General features: G+C 39.7%; 1 protein-coding gene across 1 annotated transcript in view; it reads left to right on the forward strand.

The window, feature by feature from the left end:
* Positions 1-3,350: 3,350 nt before the first annotated feature.
* The window catches only part of PTPRN2 (protein tyrosine phosphatase receptor type N2), a gene marked incomplete at its 3' end in the record, with an annotated part of 756,267 nt that continues 735,560 nt past the window's right edge, over positions 3,351-24,057 (forward strand). The window contains exon 1 of the mRNA XM_083376709.1: positions 3,351-3,659. Within this exon, the coding sequence (XP_083232835.1) occupies positions 3,524-3,659 (136 nt within the window). The 5' untranslated portion in view covers positions 3,351-3,523. The remainder of the gene's footprint in view (positions 3,660-24,057) is intronic.

Consider the following 24,057-nt stretch of genomic DNA (forward strand, 5'->3'; position numbering starts at 1 on the left):
TATTAATTGTTGATTTACATCTCACCTTTATTGGTGTGGTACATAATGCGAGGATGAGGGTGAAAAAGAGAAGAAAGAGAGGAAGGAGGAGGGGAAGAGGAGAAGGAGGGAGAAAGAGTTCAGAAGGGAGGAGGAAGGAGGAAAAAGGAAGGAGGAAGATGGTGGGGAAGGTGGGAGATGGATTAAGAGGAGGAGAGGAGGAGGAGGAGGAGAATAATAATAATGATAATGATAATAATGATAATAATAATGATAATAAAATAATAATAATTAAATAATAATAATAATAATAATAATAATAATAATAATAATAATAACAACAACTTGGGCAAACCTTTGAATCTCTTTTAATGCATGCTGAACTTGTTTGGTTCCTATTTTGAAACCTTTACTGAGACATGAATGCAAGGATGTCTACAAAGATGATGTTAAAAAAGTCAAGATGATACTTTGATAACATGGTCATGTAGTTGTGGCTGCCATCTTGCCCTTTTGATCTCACTGCTGCATTGAAAGATTGCAATGTGATGAGAAAAGATCTCAGGTTTTCATAGATGATTTACAGAGCTTCTATAATTCAAAAACTGCAAAAAAGGGCTGGATTCATGTTGGCCAATTGTTAGTTCTGAAAACCTTCAGGCAGGATTGTAATAATTTTAATTATTTATTATATTTTTACCCTATCTTTATTACTTTATAAGTAACCACACCTCTTCTAACTTAAGTCATATCTGTACAGTTTAGAACAGGTGGTGTCCAAACTGTGACCTATGGACTCATGCAGCTTTGGACAGATAGTAATGCCATCCCACAAGATTACAAAGTTTTAATTATATGTGATTTATATACATTAACTATATTACATATTTTATATATGGCCCAAGACAATTCCTCTTTACTCAGAGTGGTACAGGAAAAACCAGAGTTAGACTTACATAGTTTAGAACATAAAATAAGTGGTTTCTTTTATTTGTCCTGAATCTACTACCAATTAGGTAGTAAAGTCCCTGCTTTACTACAAAGTTCAGAATGTCTGCAGGAAACCAATAAGAAAATAAAGGCAAATCTTGTAATATATATCCATGTTCTGTTCTCAGCTGCAGAGGCCTTCCGGAAAGGCCTCTGACTGAGAAATGGAGGCCTGCTGCAGAAGATGCCGGAGAAGAAGTGGGCCAGTGAGGAGAGGCCTGGCTGTGAGGTAAGTGGGTGTGGGGCGTGTGTGGCAGATCCACACACCCCAGCCCCACCCTAGCTTGATTTTTAAGTGTGTGCCTTGCCCCAAAAGTAGGGTTTATTTTTGAGGTAGGGCTTATATTAGGCCCACCCCCAAAAATCAAGCTAGGGCTTATTTTCATGGTAAGCCTTACTTTTGGGGAAACAGGGTAAATGGGGGATGGGGCTTCAATTGTGTTGCCAGAACTGCCTCTTTGCTTTTGTAAGAGGAGGTGCTGATGGTGTGGTGGTGATGGTGGTGGTGGTGGTGGAGGAGGAGGAGGATTTTTATCTGAAAAATCAGAAGTCTGATTTTCTAATAAACACATTTTATTAAGAGGTCTTTCTAAGATGCAGTTTATTTCATTAGTTGTACAGAATGGTTGTCATGTAGGATTTAAACTGGAATGGGGTGTGTCTTTATGCAAATACAGGTTGCATGTGAGCCATATTATTAGGTCATATGTTAACAAAATTTTATTTTTGAATTTTTCGTATTCCTTCCTTGATATTTTAAACAACCACAGATGGACTCAGGAGATAATTTCTATAGTAACTGGTTTTCATAAACAGTCAATATGGTAGTGAACTCTTGCAGTCTGTTTCCTATCAAGTACTCATGATCTGATTATATAAAAGGCTGGGAAGCATCCTTGAGACTTCTGGTTCACTTGTCAGCTTTTAAATCAGAGATACTTCTGACCACTAGGTGACAGCACTTGACTGAACTGGTAGTGGCTGGGTGGGAGAACACCAGGTAATCCAAGGGTCACAGATTAGATTGGGATGTACTGTAACGTGATGGAGGCTACTGTCATATTTTGCATAGACGTATTTTGCATGAACATGGAACTAAATTTTATTCAAAACATACTTGACTCCTGAGTAACTGAATTTTAAGATGGTTTACTTTATCTTTATTTGCATTACCAATACCGCTTGGGGTTTTACACACAGCTAGTGGTCAGGAATTTAAACTGAATGTGGTAAAAAGCTTGCGGTTTCTTTGCCTCTCCAATTTTTCTCTTCCTTACCCTCTAATCTGATCAATGCCTAGTGATCACAATTGAGAGTAGGAGTCAAAGTCTAGTCTGATTTTATGATATTTATATTTAATTTGTAAATCCAATGAGATGTAATTGATCAGAGATCCTTCAGTTTGATCCACTTTCCACCTTTATGCCACATTAACTTTTGATGACCCACGGTTTTTAAACAAACATTTCTAAGGTGGAACATGCTATGATGGGGAGGTGGTGGCCACTACCAGAACGTCTTAAAGGAGGACCGGACTTTCACGTCCAATAACCTCTTGGAGAGGAGGCTGCAAAACATGATAGCGGTGTACTCTTTGCAGAATCAAAGAAAGCATGATCCCTCCCCGAAACCGGAGAAACCCCAACGCACTGTCAGCTCCACAGTTTCACTTCTGACCAGACGCTGCGGACATCCTCGGATCGCACCTTCCTACTTCCAGATTGCACCTGCTTGCTTGCTGCGACCACCAGCAAGGAGGAGGGACTAAGGAGGTGCTGAGCCCGTTTCTCTGCGGAGTCTCACACAGCGGGGTGGAGGCGCGCTTCTGATGTCCGGCTTTCCAAACGTGTGTGTTTTCCTGAAACAAAATGGTGCTTCTTCCCAAGTGAACGCACGGTAGTCCCGGCCAAGGCAGCGGGAAGGCACGCCATCTTTTGCTTACACTTAGGGGCATGCGGTACAATTTTGAGGGCGCAGAAGATCGTGGAGGCACATCCAAGGCTTGGGTGGGGTGAGGAGGGGAGGGGAGGAACCCAGAAGCGAGAGCGGGGCCGTGGGCTCCTCAACCGAAGGCCACGGGCTGCCCGGCCGGGGAGCGGGGGCGAGGCGTAAGGCTACCAAGGCATGGTTGAAAGTGCCGGACCCGGCGCTTCCATTTTGGTCAGGGGACTTCTCTGCACCCACGCCTCGAATTGGAACAGTTCAGCCGGGGGAGGGAAGCGAGGGCTGGGGCGGGGGATCCGCGCCCCTCTGCCTCTTCAGAAGGGAACGCTTCGGGCAGCCGCGGGGCGAAGGCAGCCGCCTCGCTCGCCGGCCGTTCGGGGCGAGGAAGCGGAGGAGGCGCCTGCAGGGGGAAGGAAAGAGGGAGGGGCCGAGGCGGGCGAGGGACGGCGCTGGTCGCTGTCCTGGGTCTTGGAGACGCCGGAGCCGAGTGGCGTTGCCAGCCTTGCCCAGCGGCGAGCCGAGGAGCGAGGAGCTGCGCGCGCGGACTGAGCTGTCCGCCGGGCTTCGGGGCCAGGAGCAGGGAGCCTCGGGCGCTTGCCATGGGCCACGCATGACCATGAGGTCGCTCGGCTCCCGCTTGCCTGGCCGCCTGCTGCAGCAGCTGCTTCTGCTCCTCGTTGTCGCCCGGCACCGACCCCTCCTGCGCAGCGGAGCCGGAGCCGCGGTCGCGGCCGAGGCCAAATTCGGTGAGTGGCGAGCTCCGGCCGCGGCGGGAGGGTGAGTGAGTGGGGGAGAAGGAGAGACGCGGCGCGCGCGGCCGAAAACCGGGCAGGAGGAGCCTCGGCCGCCGCAGGAGAAGCTGGAGAGGGCGGGGAAGGGACGTTGACAGGTGAGCTCAGGCCGCCGGCGGGAAAGTAGCTGCGGAGGAGATGGGAAGGGGCGCCGCCACCTTGGACATCCGAAGAAAACCCGCGGCGGCGACGACTGCTGCTGCTGCTGCGGGGAAAGGAAGGGAGCCCAGATAGCGGTCTTCGTTGGGGTGCCCAAGCTTCCCCGCAGGCCCCTGACATCTTTCCTGGCCAGGTGATGTCCTTTATCCCTCCCCGCTCCCTTTACTTTGAAGTCTGTTCCTCCTTTTCATAATTAATACCCCCCACCCCCAAATTCCTCCTGAGGTCCACAATGCCCAATCTTCGTTTGCTTCTTATAATCAGAATCCTATTTATCCTCCCCACTCACCTGCCCCTCTATTCCCACTTGGATCTCTACCTGCCTGCAGCTCCTGGTGAAACCCAACCACTTTCTGATGTTGCCCATCTCAGGTTCCCCCATCTGTGTTATTCCCCCCCCCCCAGTTCTCACACCTGCTAGATTAAAATAAGGGGTCTTAATTATGTACACACTTACAGTCTGGTTCCCTAAAGTCCACCAGGGTCATCATAAAGCATGTTCTGGCTTGGCACTGCCATCTGTGCATCATCCATCATCCAAAAAAAGGCTGGTGCCAGGTGCTTTAAGAGTAAGGGTCTCTTGGTGCCTTTGAAGACTGAGTCCCCCTTCATCGAATGAAACATTATAATTCACACAAACAGGTTCACTTAGGATAACAGTCACTTAGGATAACAGTCACTATTTTAGTCACTAATTTTAAATGCCATACTGGTTTCAAGGGTGCATCTATATGGATGCACCCTTGAAGGGTTTACTGCATTTCTATCTGATAAAGTGCTAACATTTCAAAGGTTACAAATAATTTGAGAATGCTAAAGATACCTACTAACTCCAATCTCTTATAAATGACCCTTACTAAATGATTATTCTATAAACTCTCCTCATACTGAGTGCTCCCTTCATTTGTTTGCCATTGCCTGGTCAATTCAGAACTTTTTCTCCTCAGTTAAGTCTGGCATATGATGTCTGTCTGATACTCAACTCAAGGACATGTTTTAGAAACAAAGCTATGTTACACTGTGGAATCATTTGGGTCATTCACTATTCCCAGTGGAAGCATGTTTTCTGGTGATTATTCCATTTTTTAACCAAACCAAATAATATCACTTCTATAAATTATATATTATAATTAGCCTTATAATGAGATGAAAACTTCATACTTGTATATATTCAATTCATGGATGTTTCTTTCTATTCTTTTTACCTTATTCATGTGTTCAGACTTTCCAGTCAAATAATTCCTGACACTCATATTCATGAATTGTGATGTGCTGTAATATAGTATTGTTTTGGCTTCTACAGTGCATAAATAGTTGCAATATTTTTATATCATGGCTTATAACTTAACATTATGTGAGTGGATTATGAAACCAAATAGTTTATAGCTTGGTAGAGTTCTAAGAAGTTCTCCCTTCCGATTGAAATCTTATTTAACAATCCAACCACATGTTGAGTCTTTTAATGGTCAATATTTGTGTTATAGTGTTTCAAAATGTTTCAAAATCAGTTTAATTAAAAATAATCACTAAATAATCCCCCTAAATTAAGAAAATTTTGAATATAATTGTATTGGAATATTCAGCAAACATATCTTCAGGCTTCAGGTGATACCTCACTCAACAGTAATAACTGTGAGAGGGATCTTGGAGTCCTAGAGGACAATCACTTAAATATGAGCCAGCAGTGTGCTGTCGCTGCCAAAAAAGCCAACACAGTTCTGGGCTCCATTATCAGAGGGATAGAATCAAAATCACATTAATACCACTTTACAATGCCTTGGTAAGGCCACACTTGGAATACTGCATCCAGTTTTGGTCACCATGATGTAAAAAAGATGTTGAGACTCTAGAATGAGTGCAACAAAGATGATCAGGGGACTAGAGCCTAAAACATATAAGGAATGGTTGCTGGAAATGGGTATGTCTAATTTAATGAAGAGAAGGATGTGGGGTGACATGATAACAGTGTTCCAATATCTCAGAGGTTGCCACAAAGAAGAGGGAATCAAGCTATTCTCCAAACACCTGAAGGCATACAAGAAGCAATGGATAGAAACTAATCAAGGGGAGAAGCACTCTAGAACTAAGAAGAAATTTCCTGACAGTTGGAAGAATTAATCAGTGGAACAACTTGCCTCCAGAAGTAGTGAATGCTCCAACAGTAGAAGTTTTTAAGAAGAGATTGGACAACCATTTGTCTGAAATGGTATAAGGTTTCCTGCTTAAGCAGGGGATTGGACTAGATGACCTCCACGGTCCCTTGGGGGAGAGAGAGAGAGAGAGAGAGAGAGAGAGAGAGAGAGAGAGAGAGAGAGAGAGAGAGAGAGAATAAGTGGGTGTGTTTTGGAATGAAGTGTCAACAAAGTTAAGAGGGCAAATAATTTGGTTAAATGCTTCCTACATTTGTAGGTTGTTCTTCCAAGACACTCAGCATATCCCATATGTTTCTACTTTATTGTCTTTAAAATAACCCTATGAAAGAGCATATCTTTCTATCTATGTGCATATGTGTTTGTATATCCATGTGAAAGATAGGATATAGTTATTATATTAATTCAAGAGCAAAAGGCTTTGATCTATTTTCTCCCACAACAGCCTTATAAGGTAGATAGGGCTGTGAGAGAGTTGATTGGCCTTGAAGCCTTCATTGATTGAAAGGAAACCTGAACTGGTTCTTCCTATCATAGTTAAATCACTACACAGTTTTTCATGACCGGGTTCACACATTCTTAACTATGGATCATTGAATAAAACACAATTGTTTGAGTTCATAGAACAAGCAAGATCAGAAACTATGGTTTGCAAGTTCTAATGGTTGTTTTCACATAACCCAATAAAATCAAACAATCCCCATTAAGCACATAGTGCAATGTATGATGCTAGCCTATGACTGCCTACAAGAATCACATAACTGATTTTCATGAATAGATCTTGTCATTTCCATTAAAATCACCACAAAGGTGCCTAAAAAAGACTGACAGAGGTCTATTAAATCCAAATGTCATATATCATATACCAAATACTTATTGTTGTAATCTGTTTACTCCAGATTTTGAAAAAAAAATCATTCCTTTTTATTAAGAAATTGGAGAATCTGCAGTTTCATAACAACCCTTATAAGCTAAGATAATTTTTTATGAAACAGCCAGTCAATTCAGCTTCTGTCCTTATAAGACTATCAGGAACAGATAAAAGGATCAGTATCTACACATTGTTGTTCAAAGTTCTATTGTTCAAAGCACACTAAAATAATTCATTTTAATATTTGTTTCCTAGGCTAAAAAGATAAGCTAATTGGAATTAAACTAGTAATATTTCAGGACATTTCAAGCTACAGTTTAAAAGCATTAAGGGGGACATTTTACAAAAAGAAAGGACAGATCATTTATGGAAATTCTGGATAGAGTAGAGTAGAATAGAGTGGAGTGGAGTGGAGTGGAGTGGAATAGAATAGAAATAATAGAATAGAATAGAATAGAATAGAATAGAATAGAATAGAATAGAATAGAATAGAATAGAATAGAAAATAGAGTTGGAAGGGACCTTGCAGGTCATCTCCAACCCTCTGCTGAAGTAGGAGACCCTACTCCATTTCTGACAGATGGCAGTTCAGTCTCTTCTTGAAAGCCTCCAGGGATGAAGCTTCCACAACTTCTGAAGGCAAGCTGTTCCATTGGTTGATTGTTCTCACTGTCAGGAAATTTCTCCTTATTTCCAGGTTGAATCTCTCCTTGATCAGTTTCCATCCGTTATTCCTTGTCTGGACTCCAGTTGCTTTGGAAAATAGGTTGACCCCCTCTTCTCTCTGGTAGCCCCTCAAATATTGGAAGACTGCTATCATGTCTCCCCTGGACCTTCTCTTCACTAGACTTGCCATGCCCAGTTCCTGTAACTGTTCATCATATGTTTTAGCCTCCAGTCCCCTAATCATCTTTGTTGCTCTTCTCTGCGCTTTTTTCTAAAGTCTCAACATATTTTCTATAGTGTGGTGACCAAAACTGGTTGCAGTACTCTAGATGTGGTCTTACTAAGGCTGTATAGAGTAGTATTAGTAGATAACATGATCTTGATTGAATCCCTCTGTTAATGCAACTTAGGATTGCATTGGGGTTTTTTGGCTATTGCCGCACACCGTTGGCTCATATTTAATTGATTGTCCACTAAGACTCCAAGATACCTCACACAGTTGCTGCTATTAAGTCTGGTTTCACCCAGTTTATATGTGTATTTTGGTTTTTCTTGCCTAAGTGTAAGACTTTACTTTTCTCTACATTGAATTTCATTTTGTTAGATAGGGCCCAGTGTTCCCGTCTGTCAAGATCCATCTGGATCCTGAGCCTATCAAGGGCACGGATGTCAAACTCGCTGAATCACGAGATTTGTTGCGACATATCGCAACTTTTTTTGCATTGCAGGAGCTGGGGTGAGCACAGCTTCCGCATGAGGCAACCGGCCTGCAGGCTGGCAGTTTGACACCCCTGATTTAGGGTATTGGCTATTCCTGCCAGTTTAGTATTATCTGCAAATCTGATGAGTTCCCCTTCTATTCCCTCATCTATGAAGATATAGAAGAGTACTGGGCCTAAGATGGAACCTTGTGGTACCCCACTGCTTACTTCCCTCCATGTAGACATAGAACCATTAAGGACTACTCGTTGAGTACGGTTTGTCATGAGCATGGCTTAATTTATGATTAACCCCAGATTATCTTTCTTAGATCATATGAATGGGGGCATTTTCCCAGAAAAATACATAATCCATTTGGATATTTTTTGACGGTATATTGTAATTGATTGAAATATCTTGAGGTATTTCTTTTTATCTTACTGTGCTATTAAATATGAATTGAAAATAATGACAGGGATATACAAATATAATTTTTCCTGTTTAGTTTTATAAAGGTCTCTGCATCTAAACTGATTTGCAACTCATTTACCATTAAAAAAACACAATAACCTCAGTTTCAACAATAAAAATCACTATTTTTTAATTAAATTGGAAAATTAAAATGCCAGAAAAAATAAAGACACTAAGCATTTGTCCTATTGTGTGGAAATAATGTTTATACTTTTATTATTCAGTTTTACAAAATTATCTTCTGTAACAATTGTGTGTAATAAAATTTGGTAATGAGAAAAATGCCATACTCTGAGGGATTTTTTGGGGTGTGTGTGTGTGTTATATCTAGCAATGGTGAAAGCAACAATATATCATTTAAAAGCAATCAAACTACTAGAAAAAACAAAGAAAATTTTAGGAGCAAAAAACTGATGAACTAAAGACAGGAGGAACTGACGATTTAAGAAGACTAGATAGATCATGGCACTCAGATCACACAAGCCTCTCTAAGGAAAGTATTAGCAATGAAACTATACAACAGATTATAACCTGTCTAATCTCCAAAATTGGGAGATCCAAGAAAGCTTTTGAGAACTTAGCATTTCAGCATGCGAAATTAGCATAATTAAAAAGGACACATACTGGACCAAAGAAGAAATTACACTTCAATACTTGAAGAAGTTACAGAGAGATAAAATTTAAGGCAGGAAGAAGCAATACAACACAGCTGTTATGATGGTAATGATCTTATCCAATTGTGCCCAACTCTTGGTGATTCTATGGGACAGGCCTCTCCATATCTTCTGATTGCTTCTTTAAGTTGTTCTATGCTCTGTCTGCGGAAATCAAATAATAAAATATGCAGCTGTTTAAGGAACTAAATTCTGGAGAGGTTTTGAACAACAGGGATGGAAGAGTTGAGAAATTATGTGATGGAAAGTGGGATAACATGTATGTTCAGGATGAAGAAGATGGATTTCCAGTTGGTAAGACTGATTTTGAAGTGGAGTTTTGAGGTAAAAAGATAATGACAAAAAAATTGTTACATAGCTAAAATGTGTTTTTAAATATTTTTACAATAACTTTTTTTAAATTCACAGTGTTAAAATACAAACTCCAAAAAACAGAAAAGAAAAAATATAAGAACAAAGCAAAACTAAACAAGAGATTTTAAAAAAGAAAAAATGTGTATAGGAAAAAAACAAGACAAAGCAAAAACAAACAAACAAACAAAACCACATATACATAGATTGTTCCACCAAGTTAAACAGTGATAAATATATTTCAAGAATAATAGGTCCCCCCCTTGCTAAACAGGTCCACAATTTATTGTTTTTTACAACTCTATTTACCCAACCAATTTGACCTGACATCTATCTACTAGATATACTGTGTGTTTGTGTGTGTGTGTGTGTGCATGTTTGTGTAAAACATGGGTAACAGATAAAACCAACAGCAAGATTAGATTTCAGAGCACTCTGTTAACAATCTATTATTATATGTCATTTGCAGAAATTCCGCAATGGCTTCTAATCTACCATAAACCACCACAATAATGATCTCTGGTCCATCCAGGATCAAATGTTCTCGATTGATTCTTAATAATAAAGTCTTTCCTTAAAAATGTAATTTTAACTGGGATCTTTCCCAACAAGTGGAACCCAATCCCCAAATCATAAGTCTCTGTTGTAGATATCTCTGCATCATTGCTCAATTTTTCCCCCAGTTGGATATAAGTTTGTGTTTTTAAATATATTGAACGAGAATAATGCTTGATGAACAACAGAGGAGGATAATCAAGAAGATAAACAGTTGAAAGGAAGAATGCATATACTTTCAAATTTTGGAGAAACAACTACTGTAGAGAGAATTGATAAAATCTCAGAATAATGGGTTTACATAGAGAACAATGTAGTAATGATGATGAGATTTGATGAAATTGTTCAGTTTCACTTATCTAGGGGTTATCAAAATATGTTGATTTTCTGTTCCCATAATTTCCTGCCAGATCTATTTCTGTGTCTTGTAGTTGTAGTTCATTATACCTGGAGGACTCTAGCTTTAGAAAGAAGGCTATAAGGAGAGAAGATTGAGAAATTTTACCAACTACAATAGTTATTCAAAACCTAGAAGAGGAACATGTGATCTTTCAGATAGGAGAAGAGAGGTCAGGATTTTAAGCCATGCTCATAGGTACATTATTTATGTTTTAGTAATAAATGAATAGATTCTTGCTTGAAAATATAACCAAGATTTAATTTATGCTTCTATTATTCCATTATGCTTTACGTCTGTGATAATATCGGTCTTTTGTAAGGACATAAAACTATCCTGCTAGGGCAAGATGGCTATGCTGCCAGAAAAAAAGGTAATTTAATCCCAAATTTCAAGTAGCAATGTTGCATTTCCAAAAAAATTAGGCTAGATTCCACTCTCAGGAAGGAATCTAATATAAGATGAGGGACTCACAGTGTAGGTCCAATTTAGTTTGGATTGCCTCCTGTCACGTAACTCATTTTAGTATCTAATCTGCATGCTATATTGACATGTGGATAATGACTTAGCTCAGATTGTGTTTATTTCAGCAGGGATATGGTCATTGCCATAAAATGCAGAACTGAGCTTGGAAGTTTATGACAGGCATAATACTGATAGTGATGCTGTTTTGCTGTTGATTCCAGGTCTCTGAGGCTTGGAAAAATATGTCCAAATATTTGAAATCCTTAATTTGATAAGCATGAAAGATGAATTTCCCAAGAATGGCAGTGGCTGGAACCAGAAGATTAGTCTCCATATAGATTTTGGCCATAATTAAATAACAGATCTCTTAAGGCAACTATTTTAGTTTTGCTGCTAATTGATGACTAGCTGTCCTTCACTGCAGAAATAAACATGAAACTCTCACTCAAGCCTACTTGCATTAGGGAGAGGATTGCTCCATTGTCCTCTTAAAAAAGAACAAAAATGGAGCTGCTGCTTAAAATAGGAGGGTGGTGCTCTTCAGAGCATGGGTCTGCAAGATAATATGAGAATTAATTCACTACTTGACTTTGCTTAGCTCTGAGTGAGCTTGGCCTGAGCGGAAAGAAAAGGTCTTTAGCAGTGGTGGGATTCAGCTGGTTTGCACCACTTTGGCAGAACTGGTAGCTAATTTTTTGTTGCCCAGGCCCAGAATGGACTTCTGGAAGCGGCATCCACACAGAGAACCAGTTGTTCACATATTTGAATCCCAACACTGGTCTTTAGCATTGTTATTTGATAGGCAAAACCCAGATATTTATGCAGAGAATCTGTTGGGGAGATGATGCAATATAATGCAAAAAAGTTCTTATCCTTCCCATAAAGTCTTAAGCCTCTCTTTCCTTGCCTGCAATATTTTTCCATCTATGTTGTGGGGAGAAATATTTAATGGCATCCTGGCACAAGAGTAGAAACAGTCACCCGTGTTCTTCTGTATTGTCCTACAGCAGTGTTCTGTCCCAGCCTACATGAGTCCTTGTTATGCTCACAAGGAGAAACCTCTCTTCCAAGAAACAAGCAGGAACCGCAAGAAAAAAACAACCCCTTTTATTCTCACAGACCTGAATCAACGTCCAAGGCAAACAAACACAGTCCACAGAAACTTGATCCTCAACATGAAGAGTTGCCTTTGGCAACCAGCAACTCTCACAACTTCCCTTTTATAATTCAGACAAGGCATGGCTTCCTAATGCCTTCTCCTTTGCCTTTGGAACCACCCCATTGCATTCTTCTGTCCTACTCGCTTCTGTTGCCTGTGCTTTAATGCATCCTAGATTTGTCCCAACTGTTCTTCATCACTCTCCAACTCAGGCTTCCAGCACAGCTGTGTCTCAGTCTGAGCGCGGGTAGAGGGGCCAGGCTCCTCGTCAGACTGTAAGTCTTGGAGCTCCTCAGAGCCTTCCTCTGACTCTGATGTCACTCCAGGCCCCTCCTCCTCATTTGATTCCTCAGACTCAGCTGCCGGATCCACTGGCTGGTGAGGAATCACAACAAGCAGGGCACGTTGGCCTAATAACTCCTAACTGCTTCTGTGGTTCCACCAACTCTGACAATGAGAACATCACCTTCTTTTTAGGTCAGTGAATATTTCTGGAAGAGTTGACACATTTGTTGGAGTGTTTTGCTCTTGTCTTCTTCTTAGGACTGAGGGAGAATGATTAATCCTAATTCACCCAACTGGCTTCATGCTTAAGGCAGGATTAGAGGCTTCCGGTTTCCATGCGTGGCGTGTGCTGGGACCTGTAATAATAAAGCTCATTTTTTTTCCAATGGGCCAAGGGAAACTGTAAAAAGATATAAATTGAGTCTATATTCAGGATCTAGATTTTTAAGGGAATGAAAATTAGCCACAAACAATAAAACGTACTTTGTTAATTATAGATGAATTGTAAGGATGACAAATAGAATATATATGTATTTCAGATATAATAATTACTATAATAATGAAATAGATTAGCTATCAGAACATAACTTTGAATTGTATTATAGAATTTGCAATGATATAATAAAAGATATTATTTTACAAATGATGAACTACGAAGATGATAAAGAGAATATATTTGTTGTAATGATAGAGCTAAAAAAATTTCTTAGTGGGCTAAAGGGAATCTTTAAAAGAGACATATTGATTTTATACTTAACTTTTAGACCTTTAAAGGAAAGGAAAGTTAACTATTAGAATTGAGAATTAGTTTTAATTCCTCTTACGGACACTTCATTTATTTACTATTTGGTTACATAGGAAAACAGTGATTGTACTAATCTCTGATAACATCTAATACCTAATTATGATATTACTGTGATACACTTAACCACAATACTGAACATTATTCTAGAGAATAACATCATTTCAAGAATAAAATAATATGCTCGTTGAGGTTATGGATTCTCCATCTTGAGATTTTTGACAAAAGGCTAGACAACCACACTCATGGAGATTCTCAGTCATCCAGGTCATAGTTATCCCAAAGATGCTTTCTCATGAGACAACCAGACTTTCTTGTGTTGTTTTTTTTTAAAGACGTTTTGCTTCTTATTCAAGAGCTGAAGAAGCTTCTTGGATGAGAAGCAAAACATCTTCAAAGAAAAAGCATCTTTGGGGCTCTTATGGATGGTTTAATAGGTTTACAGATGATTCGATCAGGTGATCCTTGGAGGCCATTCCAACTCTAGAATGCTATGATTACTCTCAACTATGCCCTATAAACTCAAGAGTCATCGGTTGAACACTGGAAAAGGCAGAATGTCTTTTTGATGCTTGTATATGGTCTTATAACAAGGCTGGCAAGATTTAGAACTGCAAGGCTGATCTGCATGAATATGAAGAATGTGTCCCAGCAGAGAAGCTGAATGTATTTTGCTTTGTGAGATACCAGCTTGTCCACAACTTCCTGTGTTTTCAGACATTTTAAAAAGCCATAAACCCCAAAAATATTAGTAACATACATCCATAGTTGTGAAAAAGAACATCCTATTTTCACCTTATAGAGAAAGGCTAAATGCACAGAGAAAACACTGAGAAAATCACTGCATATCAGAGCAGTGATTTCAAAATGTATGAAAAAAGCAGCTAAGACAGAAGTAATAAATTTGGGTAACCGACTGTTTCTGATTTAATACTTTATTTCCTTTAATTAAACAATTATTCTGGCAATGTAAACAATGCTCACTATTATAACTATGTTATATAAGGGGTTCAAAATCACTCAGACAATTTTATTGCCTAAGGAAGGACTAGAACTAATGATCTCCTAGGTTCTAGTCCAGCATTTTAACCATTGCATCAAAGTAGTTTTAATTATATCATTTATTTTGTTTATTTAAAAAAATGTATGGCTGTCCAACTTACACATGATGCCTCCAGGTGGGTGTACACACAATCAGATTCATTGTATTCCAATTATCTTATATTTAGTTTTTCTATTTTTGTTTTCCAACTTTTTGAAATAACTCTGAACCTACCCAGATAAATAAAAATGGGCTCAATGCTGACAGAAACGTAAGGAAGTCACTGAGGCTTCATAAACTTTGCTAATAGCACTACTTTTAGTGTAACCTAAATACCTGTTTTAAATCAGTTCATAAAACTGTGCCACATTGCTTTGAACTTTCTAGAGCTCACATCTAAGCTGTTTTGAGGTGTAGGGAAAAAGCCTCATAATTGGACATCAGGAGGAGGATTAAACTTTCCTTCCAACTGGAGGTCTTTTATGTATCTAAAGGAAAATAATTTTCAGTTTTATACCACAGAGACTGACTGTACTTTTCTATAGAGATAGTGAACATAAAAAGGGTTTTCTTTCATCTGCATTTGACATCAGAGTTATCTGCTGCATCTTTAAAAATATAGAGATGTTGCAATAAAATAATGTGAGCATGTGATTGTATTTTTTACTGAATCAGACAAGTTTTTTTTACACATCAGACTAATCCTGGTCTTGTATTAATTTATTTTAATGTCTCTAACAAACTGAGAATCACAGGTAGAAGATAGCATTATATTTGCATTGTAGAAACCCCCCCACGATTACTACAAAAATCTACTTTTTGTTTATCATGCCCTTTAATTATACAGGTAGTCCTTGACTTACAACCATTTGTTTAGTGACTATTATAACAGCATTGAAAAAAGTGATTTCTTGTACTTAACAACTGTTGAGGATCCTTAGAACATAGAATAACAGAGTTGTAAGGGACCTTGGAAGTCTTCTAATCCAAACCCTGTTTGAGAAGGAGACGCTATACCATTTCAGACTTGTGGCTGTCCAGTCTCTTGTTAAAAGTCTCCAATGATGGAGCACTCAAAACTTCCTCCTTCTCTCCTTTTTTTTAGTTTCCATCTGTTGTTTCTTGCCTTGCCTTGTGGTGCTCTGAAAAATAGACTTCTTTGTGGCAGCCCCTCAAATATTGAAATACTGCTATCATGTCTCCCTTAGTCCTTCTTTTCACTAGACTAAAGGTAAAGGTAAAGGTTTCCCCGCACATGCGTGCTAGTCGTTTCCAACTCTAGGGGCCGGTGCTCATCTCCGTTTCAAAGCCGAAGAGCCAGCGCTTGTCTGAGGACATCTCCGTGGTCATGTGGCCGGCATGACTGGACGCCAAAGGCGCACAGAACGCTGTTACCTTCCCACCGTAGTGGTCCCTATTTTTCTACTTACATTTTTACGTGCTTTCGAACTGCTAGGTTGGCAGAAGCTGGGACGAGTAACAGGCGCTCACTCTGTTACGCCGCACTCGGGATTCGACCCGCCAAACTGCCGACCTTCTGATCGACAAGTTCAGCGTCCTAACCCACTGAGCCACCGCGTCCCTTTTTCACTAGACTAGACATACCCAATTTCTGCAACCGTTCTTCATATGTTTTAGTCACCAGCCACTGGTTGTCTTTGTCGCTCTTCTCTGCATTCTTGCCAGAATCTCAACATCTTTTTCATATTGGGATGTCCAAAACTAGATGCAATATTCCAAATGTGGTCTTACTAGGGCTTTATAAAGTGATACTAATACTTAATTCTATCCCTCTATTAATACAGCCTAGGATTGCATTGGCTTTTTTGGCTGCTGACATGTGGTGAAATTTCAGGTGCTTGGCAACCCATATTGCCCTTACTGCTAAGCTTCTAAGCCGCCCTGAGTCTTCGGAGAAGGGCGGGATATAAATGGAATTAAAATAAAAAATAATATATATATATATATATATATTTATGATGTTACAGTGTCCTGGATCATTGATCACCATATCTGACTTGCCAGCTGGTTTCTGACAAACAAAGTCAATGGGAGAAGAGCTCAGTTTGCTTAACGAAAATGTGATTCATTTAACATCTGCAGTGATTCACTTAAGAGCTACTTTGCTTAGAAAAAATAGAAATTCTGATCCCAGTTGTGGTGGTAAATCAAGGATGATTCTTCTTTATGGTATCAGATTTGGCTTTCCCAAGGTCATTTGTATCTGTTTAGCATAAATCATATAAGCCTTATCTTCCATGCTTTTAAAAACATTTGTAACATTTCTTGCTAGATTTCTCCTCCTATTTGCTCCTATTTTAAAGGTGATACAACATTTTTATATGTAATTATGTTTGTAATGTTTATATAACCAACATTTCTCTGCTAGGATATGTTCTTTCACTCTTCTTTTACAAATAAACACCTATCAGTCCCACATACAGAGAATAAATTTAGCAGTAGATAATTAAAGTCAGTGGACTTTGCAAGTATTCCAATGCCCAGTTTGAATTCCACATACAATTATTATAGAAAATGGTTGAAAGAAAGGAACTTTTAAAAGTCTTTTTTGTTTTTCTTGTGAAGAACAAATATTTGCTCATGTTTTACTAAGTTAATGTAATTCACAAACAAAATAGGAAGATTAATCTTATATCAGCAGAATTCTGTATTTTTAAGCTCATACATTCTAATTAGTCTTGATTTTAATTGTTTGCTGTTTGAGAATATATAACTTTGCACATTTTAATTATACTCCAGAAGTTATAACTCCAGTTACGTTTAATATAAAATGCCCATGTATAAAGAAGTAGAAAATGTTTTGATATCTTGTGATAGAAACTTTCTTACAAATAATAATATTCAGTAATACATTATAAATTTCTTTGACTGTAAGTTTTGATTTTTCCCTTGGTTTTTGCAATTCAGTCATTCTGTCCAATTCCTTAAGTAACCACGGGTCCTCTGTTAAGTAACCCAAGTGTTTGTTTTTTATGAATATTTAAGCACTGGCAAATAAAGGCATTTGATTATGCATAAATGTATAATAGATAGAGTCAGCTTTTTATTGAAAATGTTGTGCATTCAATAAAGAAGCTGTTATGTCAGTAGATAGTTGCAAACATGTAAATAGCAAGGTTGCAAAGAAGGTTCCTAGAAGCGGGAGATTCTGGTGCAACTATTGGTTAAAGTTGTAAAAACGGGAAAATAGAGACTTGCGATTGGATACAGTTAAAACAGCTCTAGTATAAAAGCCTGAGACATTTGACAGTTGTCAGTTGACATATGTGTATTGAATAAACTCTTTTCGCTGTTAACCTCTCTGAGTCATTGTCTACCTGAACCAAACAACTGGCGACGAAGGTGGGATAGACGGCGGACCAGAGAAGGATTTGCGGAACAGCTGCGCGTAGGCGGCAAATTTGAAAAGAAGTCACAGTCAACCACTAGCGGCTGCGGCGGAATCAACAATCCTCCGAATGGCGCAAATCGGGTCTTTAAAAGAATTCGACCCAAACTTCCCAGAGGACTGGGAAGAATATGTGGGACAGGTCGAAGGGTTTTTACTTGTCAACGGTATAACGGATGACCGAAAAAAGGCGGCTGCTCTACTAACCATATGCGGCACTCCGGTGTATCGGATCGCTGTCGGACTTTGTCAACCACAGCCGGTCTCAAGCGTTCCGTATGCCGATCTATTGGCCAAACTTAAAGTGCATTTCACGCCAAGGAGGTCAGAACTCTTTTGGTGTCGCATTTTCGAAAAAAGTAACCAGAGACCGGGCGAGTCGATCCAAAGATTTGTCGCTGCAGTCAGAGAAGCAGCAGTACGTTGCAAGTATGACAACTTAGAGATAAGAATCCGGGACAGAGTGGTGCTGGGCTTGCGAGATGAGCAACTACAAAACAGAATTATCGCTAAGCCCACCGGCGATTTGCAAGAAGTACTGGACGAACTCTTGACTTATGAATCCACCGGGTATCGCGACCCCCCCGTAATAGCATGGCTGCGTCTGCCGAAATTAATCAAGAAGGCCTTGTGGACTGCGGGGAGGTGGACCAGCAATGGGAAGCCGACATCGCCGAAGTCACCAGACGGTTTGGAAAAATGGCGGCAAAACCATCCCGAAGCGATGGGCCTGAACCAAGTCGCCGATTCCAAACCACAATACCGCAACGACAAACAACTACAACCCAACGACAACTGAGAGACACTGCAACGAGACCGCGCGACAATGACAATAGATGCGGCAGCTGCGGGGGCAATCATCCCCGAGCAACGTGCAGATTTCGTACCGCCAGATGCAGATTGTGTGGGAAGACCGGCCACATTCAAGCCATTTGCAGGGGTCGTGCACGCGACAATCGCTTACACGAAGTCGACGTTTGGCCCGAAGGTAAGGTAACCCCTTACTATAGTGGCAAAGAGACCCCTAGACCAAGGGCTAAATTCCCGAACCGCGGGGAGGTGGCACGAGTCAATCACCGTAGAAAGGAAAAAATTAACAATATTGTGAGAGAAAAATTAAAAATTATAGTCCAATTGCAAGGAATTCCTTGCAAAATGGAAATCGATTCCGGGGCCTCAGTGTCCAGAATATCCAGTGAAACCCTTAAAAAGATTGAACTAAAAAGTGGCAGAAAGATTCCACTTAGTTCAACCAAAATCAAATTGACCGACTTCCAAAAAACCCCCATAAAAATTAAGGGAAAAATCACCCTTAGTGTTAAATATAAGGGGTTTAAGGGAGCACTAGATTTAATAGTTACTGAAGGCCATAGAACTAGTTTAATAGGCCTTAACTGGTTCCCTGCCCTGGGAATTTGGATAGGGGGAATAAACACAGTTATTAAAAATAAGACCCTCGAATCAGTCTGCGATGAATTCGCAGACGTATTCGATGGGTCTTTGGGTAAATACAAAGGGCCCCCAATTAATTTTAATTTAGACCCGTCAGTTAAACCCATCAGGCTTAAGGCCCGAAGGGTGCCTTTCGCCCTTAAGCAAAAAATCGAGGCCGAGCTCGATAAGCTTGTAGGCCAAGGCGTCCTAGAACCAGTCGAGGGTGGTTTGTGGGAAACGCCGATCGTCACACCCCTTAAACCTAATGGGGATGTGAGGATCTGCGCTGACTACAAAGCCACCCTGAACCTTGGAATGAAAAAACATGCTTACCCGGTCCCGACGGTGAAGCAGGTCCTTGCCACGATACAGGACGGCACCATATTTGCCAAGTTAGACTTGGCGTATTTGCAATTAACTGTTTCTAAAGAGGCTGCTGAAGCTCAAACTATAGTTACCCACAAGGGGGTGTTCCGAGTCCACAGACTGCAATTTGGTATTGCAGCAGCTCCTGGCATCTTCCAAGAGGTGATGGAGAGGACCTTAAAGGGCATACCTGGTGTATGCCCTTACTTTGATGATGTTCTAATAGCTGGAAGAAATGAAGAGATATTAGCTGAGCGTCTGGAACAGGTATTGGGAAGGTTTAGGAGGGCTGGACTTAAATTAAAAAAGGAGAAATGCTGTATTGGGGTTAAATCCACTGAATTTTTAGGATTTAGGATAGATAAAAATGGAATTCATCCTACCCCTGATAAAATCAAGGCAATTAAATTGGCACCAGAACCAAAAAACAAGGCTGAATTACAAGCCTTTCTAGGATTAGTTAACTTTTACCACACATTCGTGCCACACAAAGCTGCTATAGCAGAACCACTACATAGACTTTTAGATAAAAAAACCCCATGGCAGTGGCTTGAAAAACATAGAGTCAGCTTCCAAACATTAAAAAATATTCTTTCAAGCCAATCCACAGTAACCCATTTTATTGAGAATAAACCAATTTATTTAGCTTGCGATGCTTCACCTTACGGTGTGGGGGCTGTTAAGAGCCACTTGGATAGTCATGGTATCCAAAAGCCAATTGCATACTATTCCAGGACGCTTACTAAAGCAGAGCGGAATTATGCACAGATTGATAGGGAAGCATTAGCAATCGTGGCAGGAGTAAAAAAGTTCCATGATTACCTTTATGGTAGGAACTTTACCATACTCACTGACCACAAACCATTATTGGGACTGTTCACCACCGATAAACAGACACCCCAAATAATGTCGCCCAGAATGCTGAGGTGGTCAATTTTCCTCTCAGCATATTCATTTTCACTTCAACATAGACCAGGTAAGGAAATGGGACATGCTGATGCCCTTAGCAGACTGCCCTTAAACAACACTGAGGAAGACCCAGCTCCTGTGGGACAAATTATGTCTTTACAGGACATCCCTGAATGCCCCTTAACTGCTAAAGATATAGCTGAAGCTACCAATAAAGACCATATCCTAAAAAGAATTATGGCCTGGGTCCTTAGTGGGTGGCCAAGTACTAACCCGGATGCAAAGTACATTCCATATTTTAGAAGGAAGGATGAACTATCATCCCATTTGGGATGTAATTTGTGGGGCAACCGTGTTGTCATTCCTGAAATCCACAGATCTACAATTTTATTAGAATTACATGAGGGTCACCCTGGAATAGTACGTATGAAGGCATTAGCTAGAAGTCACTTATGGTGGCCAGGACTTGATAAGGACATTGAAGAATGTGTTTCAGGATGTTATTTGTGTCAGCGATCTAGACCTGAGCTGCCTCACACACACACGCATAAGTGGGAATTGGCCAGGAATCCGTGGTCTAGGATTCATATTGATTTTGCTGGTCCCTTTCAAGGTTTAACCTTTCTAGTAGTGGTGGACAGTTTCTCTAGGTGGCTAGAGGTAGTACCTGTCAGTTCTATGACTTCTTGTAGAACAATACAGGTCTTAAGGGGCCTCTTTGCCACTCATGGGTTACCTGATGTAATTGTGTCAGATAATGGGCCCCAATTCACCTCTGTTGAATTCCAGGATTTCCTCAGGACCAACTCGATTAGACATGCAACATCAGCACCCTTCCACCCGTCCACCAATGGCTTGGCTGAACGCAACGTGAGAACCACCAAAGACGCCTTGAAGCGAATCATCCGTGGCGATTGGCACCAAAGACTGGCAGACTTTTTGCTGACCCAACATACAACCCCTTGCACGGCTACCGGGAAAAGCCCGGCGGAAATGAGGTGGGGGAAAAGGCTAACCACCAAACTGGACAGGTTACATCCTGACAGACTACCCTCAAGTGCTGAACTGGACATTCCAAACAGATCATTCAAAATTGGAGACTTAGTCTGGGCCAGGAATTATGCACAGGGGGACAAATGGGTTCCAGGGGTGGTCACTGACATAATGGGGCCCTTGTCTTACACCATTGAGGGGGAAGGGAATAGGTTAAGCAAAAGACATATAGATCAGCTAAGGAAGAGAACTATTGGTAGCATGCCAGTAGATGGGGGTCAAAGTGTACACGGGGGGAATATTGCATCATGGCTTAATCATAACAACCCGCCAGTTAGTGGGGGAGCAGAAATTCAAACCAGTGTATCCACAGCTAACCCACAACACGGTCAAATTGACTGGGAGCTGCCCTCTTTGAGCAGGCCCGCATTAGCTGAGCATCAACATCAAACACAACAACAATCACCAATTGTTAGTAGAGAAGCATCTGAGCCAGCAATTCAAGAGTCCAGACCCACAAATGTAAGCCAGCCAAGCAGACAATCGGATAGTGATGACTTAGGTAATCAAACCAATAGATATCCATCAAGGGTCCATAGGCCACCCAAATACTTAAGAGAGTACGTCAATAAATAACAACAACTGGGGGGTAAGGGGTGTTATGTCAGTAGATAGTTGCAAACATGTAAATAGCAAGGTTGCAAAGAAGGTTCCTAGAAGCGGGAGATTCTGGTGCAACTATTGGTTAAAGTTGTAAAAGCGGGAAAATAGAGACTTGCGATTGGATACAGTTAAAACAGCTCTAGTATAAAAGCCTGAGACATTTGACAGTTGTCAGTTGACATATGTGTATTGAATAAACTCTTTTCGCTGTTAACCTCTCTGAGTCATTGTCTACCTGAACCAAACAGAAGCCATGTTAGTTCAGTCACTTTCTTAGTTTGATGTGGTGCATAAATATGCTTATTCATTTCCTGCCTATATATTGATGAAGAAATTTAGCTACTTTGACGTAAAATAATTTTGGCAGATTTTTAAACAAATCATTTCAAGCTCAAAAATTAAAGTTTAGAAAAGTTAGACAGAAACTTTGGAATATAATTCTTTAAAATTTCCACCCTTTAACTAATCACAAATGCATCCTTCTAAACTAGATGACTATATATCTGAATGAAAATAAAAATGGTTTAAATTTGTGATTAAGGTTGCTCTTTTTTCTGAGGTGATTGTAAATAATGTAATAATGTCATTGGAGATTTATGCTTTTTAGAAAATAGTATAAAGTAGTATGTATTGTAAACTCGAGGCTGTAAATATTGCCTTTACAATAATACAAATCAGGTTTGAATTTGAGATGACTGTTTCCTGCTTGTCCATCAAAGAAAATATTACATAAAGTAAATTAATTTACCTTCGTTATCATATTCTTTGTATTTCATTCTCACATTTTAAAGATGATTTACATATCTAAAGAAAAGTTTTATGCCCATTTTATATAAGAGACTAATAGATAAAAATAAATGTTTATTTAGCAACAATAGTTAAGTTTGCTACCATAAATATTGCACAGTGTCCACTTCTCATTGAAATATGCTGTAATTAATGTATTCTTTAAAAACTTGTCAACTTCCACACTTCAAATCCCAGAATTCTTATCAATGATCATTAGCTGTGGAATTCTGGGATTAAACATCAGCATACCTCAACCCTGTTTTAATGTATGCTTTTGGCATATATGATTTTATTATTATTATTATTATTATTATTATTATTATTATTATTATTATTATTATTTATTATTATTATTATTATTGTCATCATCATCATAAACAAAGGCACTTATATGACATAGTCTTTGACTTGCAACCATTCAAAATTACAATGGCTTTGAAAAAAGTTACTTATGACCAATTCTCACACTACCATAGTAACATCCCCAGGTCACATGATCAAAATTCCAACACTTAGCAACTAGCATGCATTTATGACAATTGCAGCATCCTAGGATCATGTGATTGCCATTGGTGACTTTTTTGGCTGGCTTCTGACATGTAAAATCAAAGGGTGAAGCTGGATTTGCTTAACTGTGGCAGAAGTTGTAAAATCGGGAGTGATTTACTTAACAAACATCTTGCTTGGCAATGGAATTCTAGTCTCAATTGTGGTCATAAATTGAGGACTTTCTGCACTGCAATTCCTTGAATGTACTTTAAAATGCAACTAATCACTTTCTTACTAGAATGTTGTAATAGGTATACTAATTAATTTCCCTGGTTTTCTTGTACATGATGTGTTCATTTAGAGCTATTGTAGTAGTAGTAGTAGTAGTAGTAGTAGTAGTAGTAGTAGTAATAATAATAATAATAATAATAATAATAATAATAATAATAATAATAATAATAATAATAATAATAATTTGGAAGGGACCCTAGAGGTCATCTAGTCCAACCCCCTGCTCAGGCAGGAAACCCTACTATTTCAGACAGATAGCTGTCC

This window comes from Vipera ursinii (genome assembly GCF_947247035.1).
Source record: "Vipera ursinii genome assembly, chromosome: Z".
Classification (NCBI taxonomy): Eukaryota; Metazoa; Chordata; class Lepidosauria; order Squamata; family Viperidae; genus Vipera; species Vipera ursinii.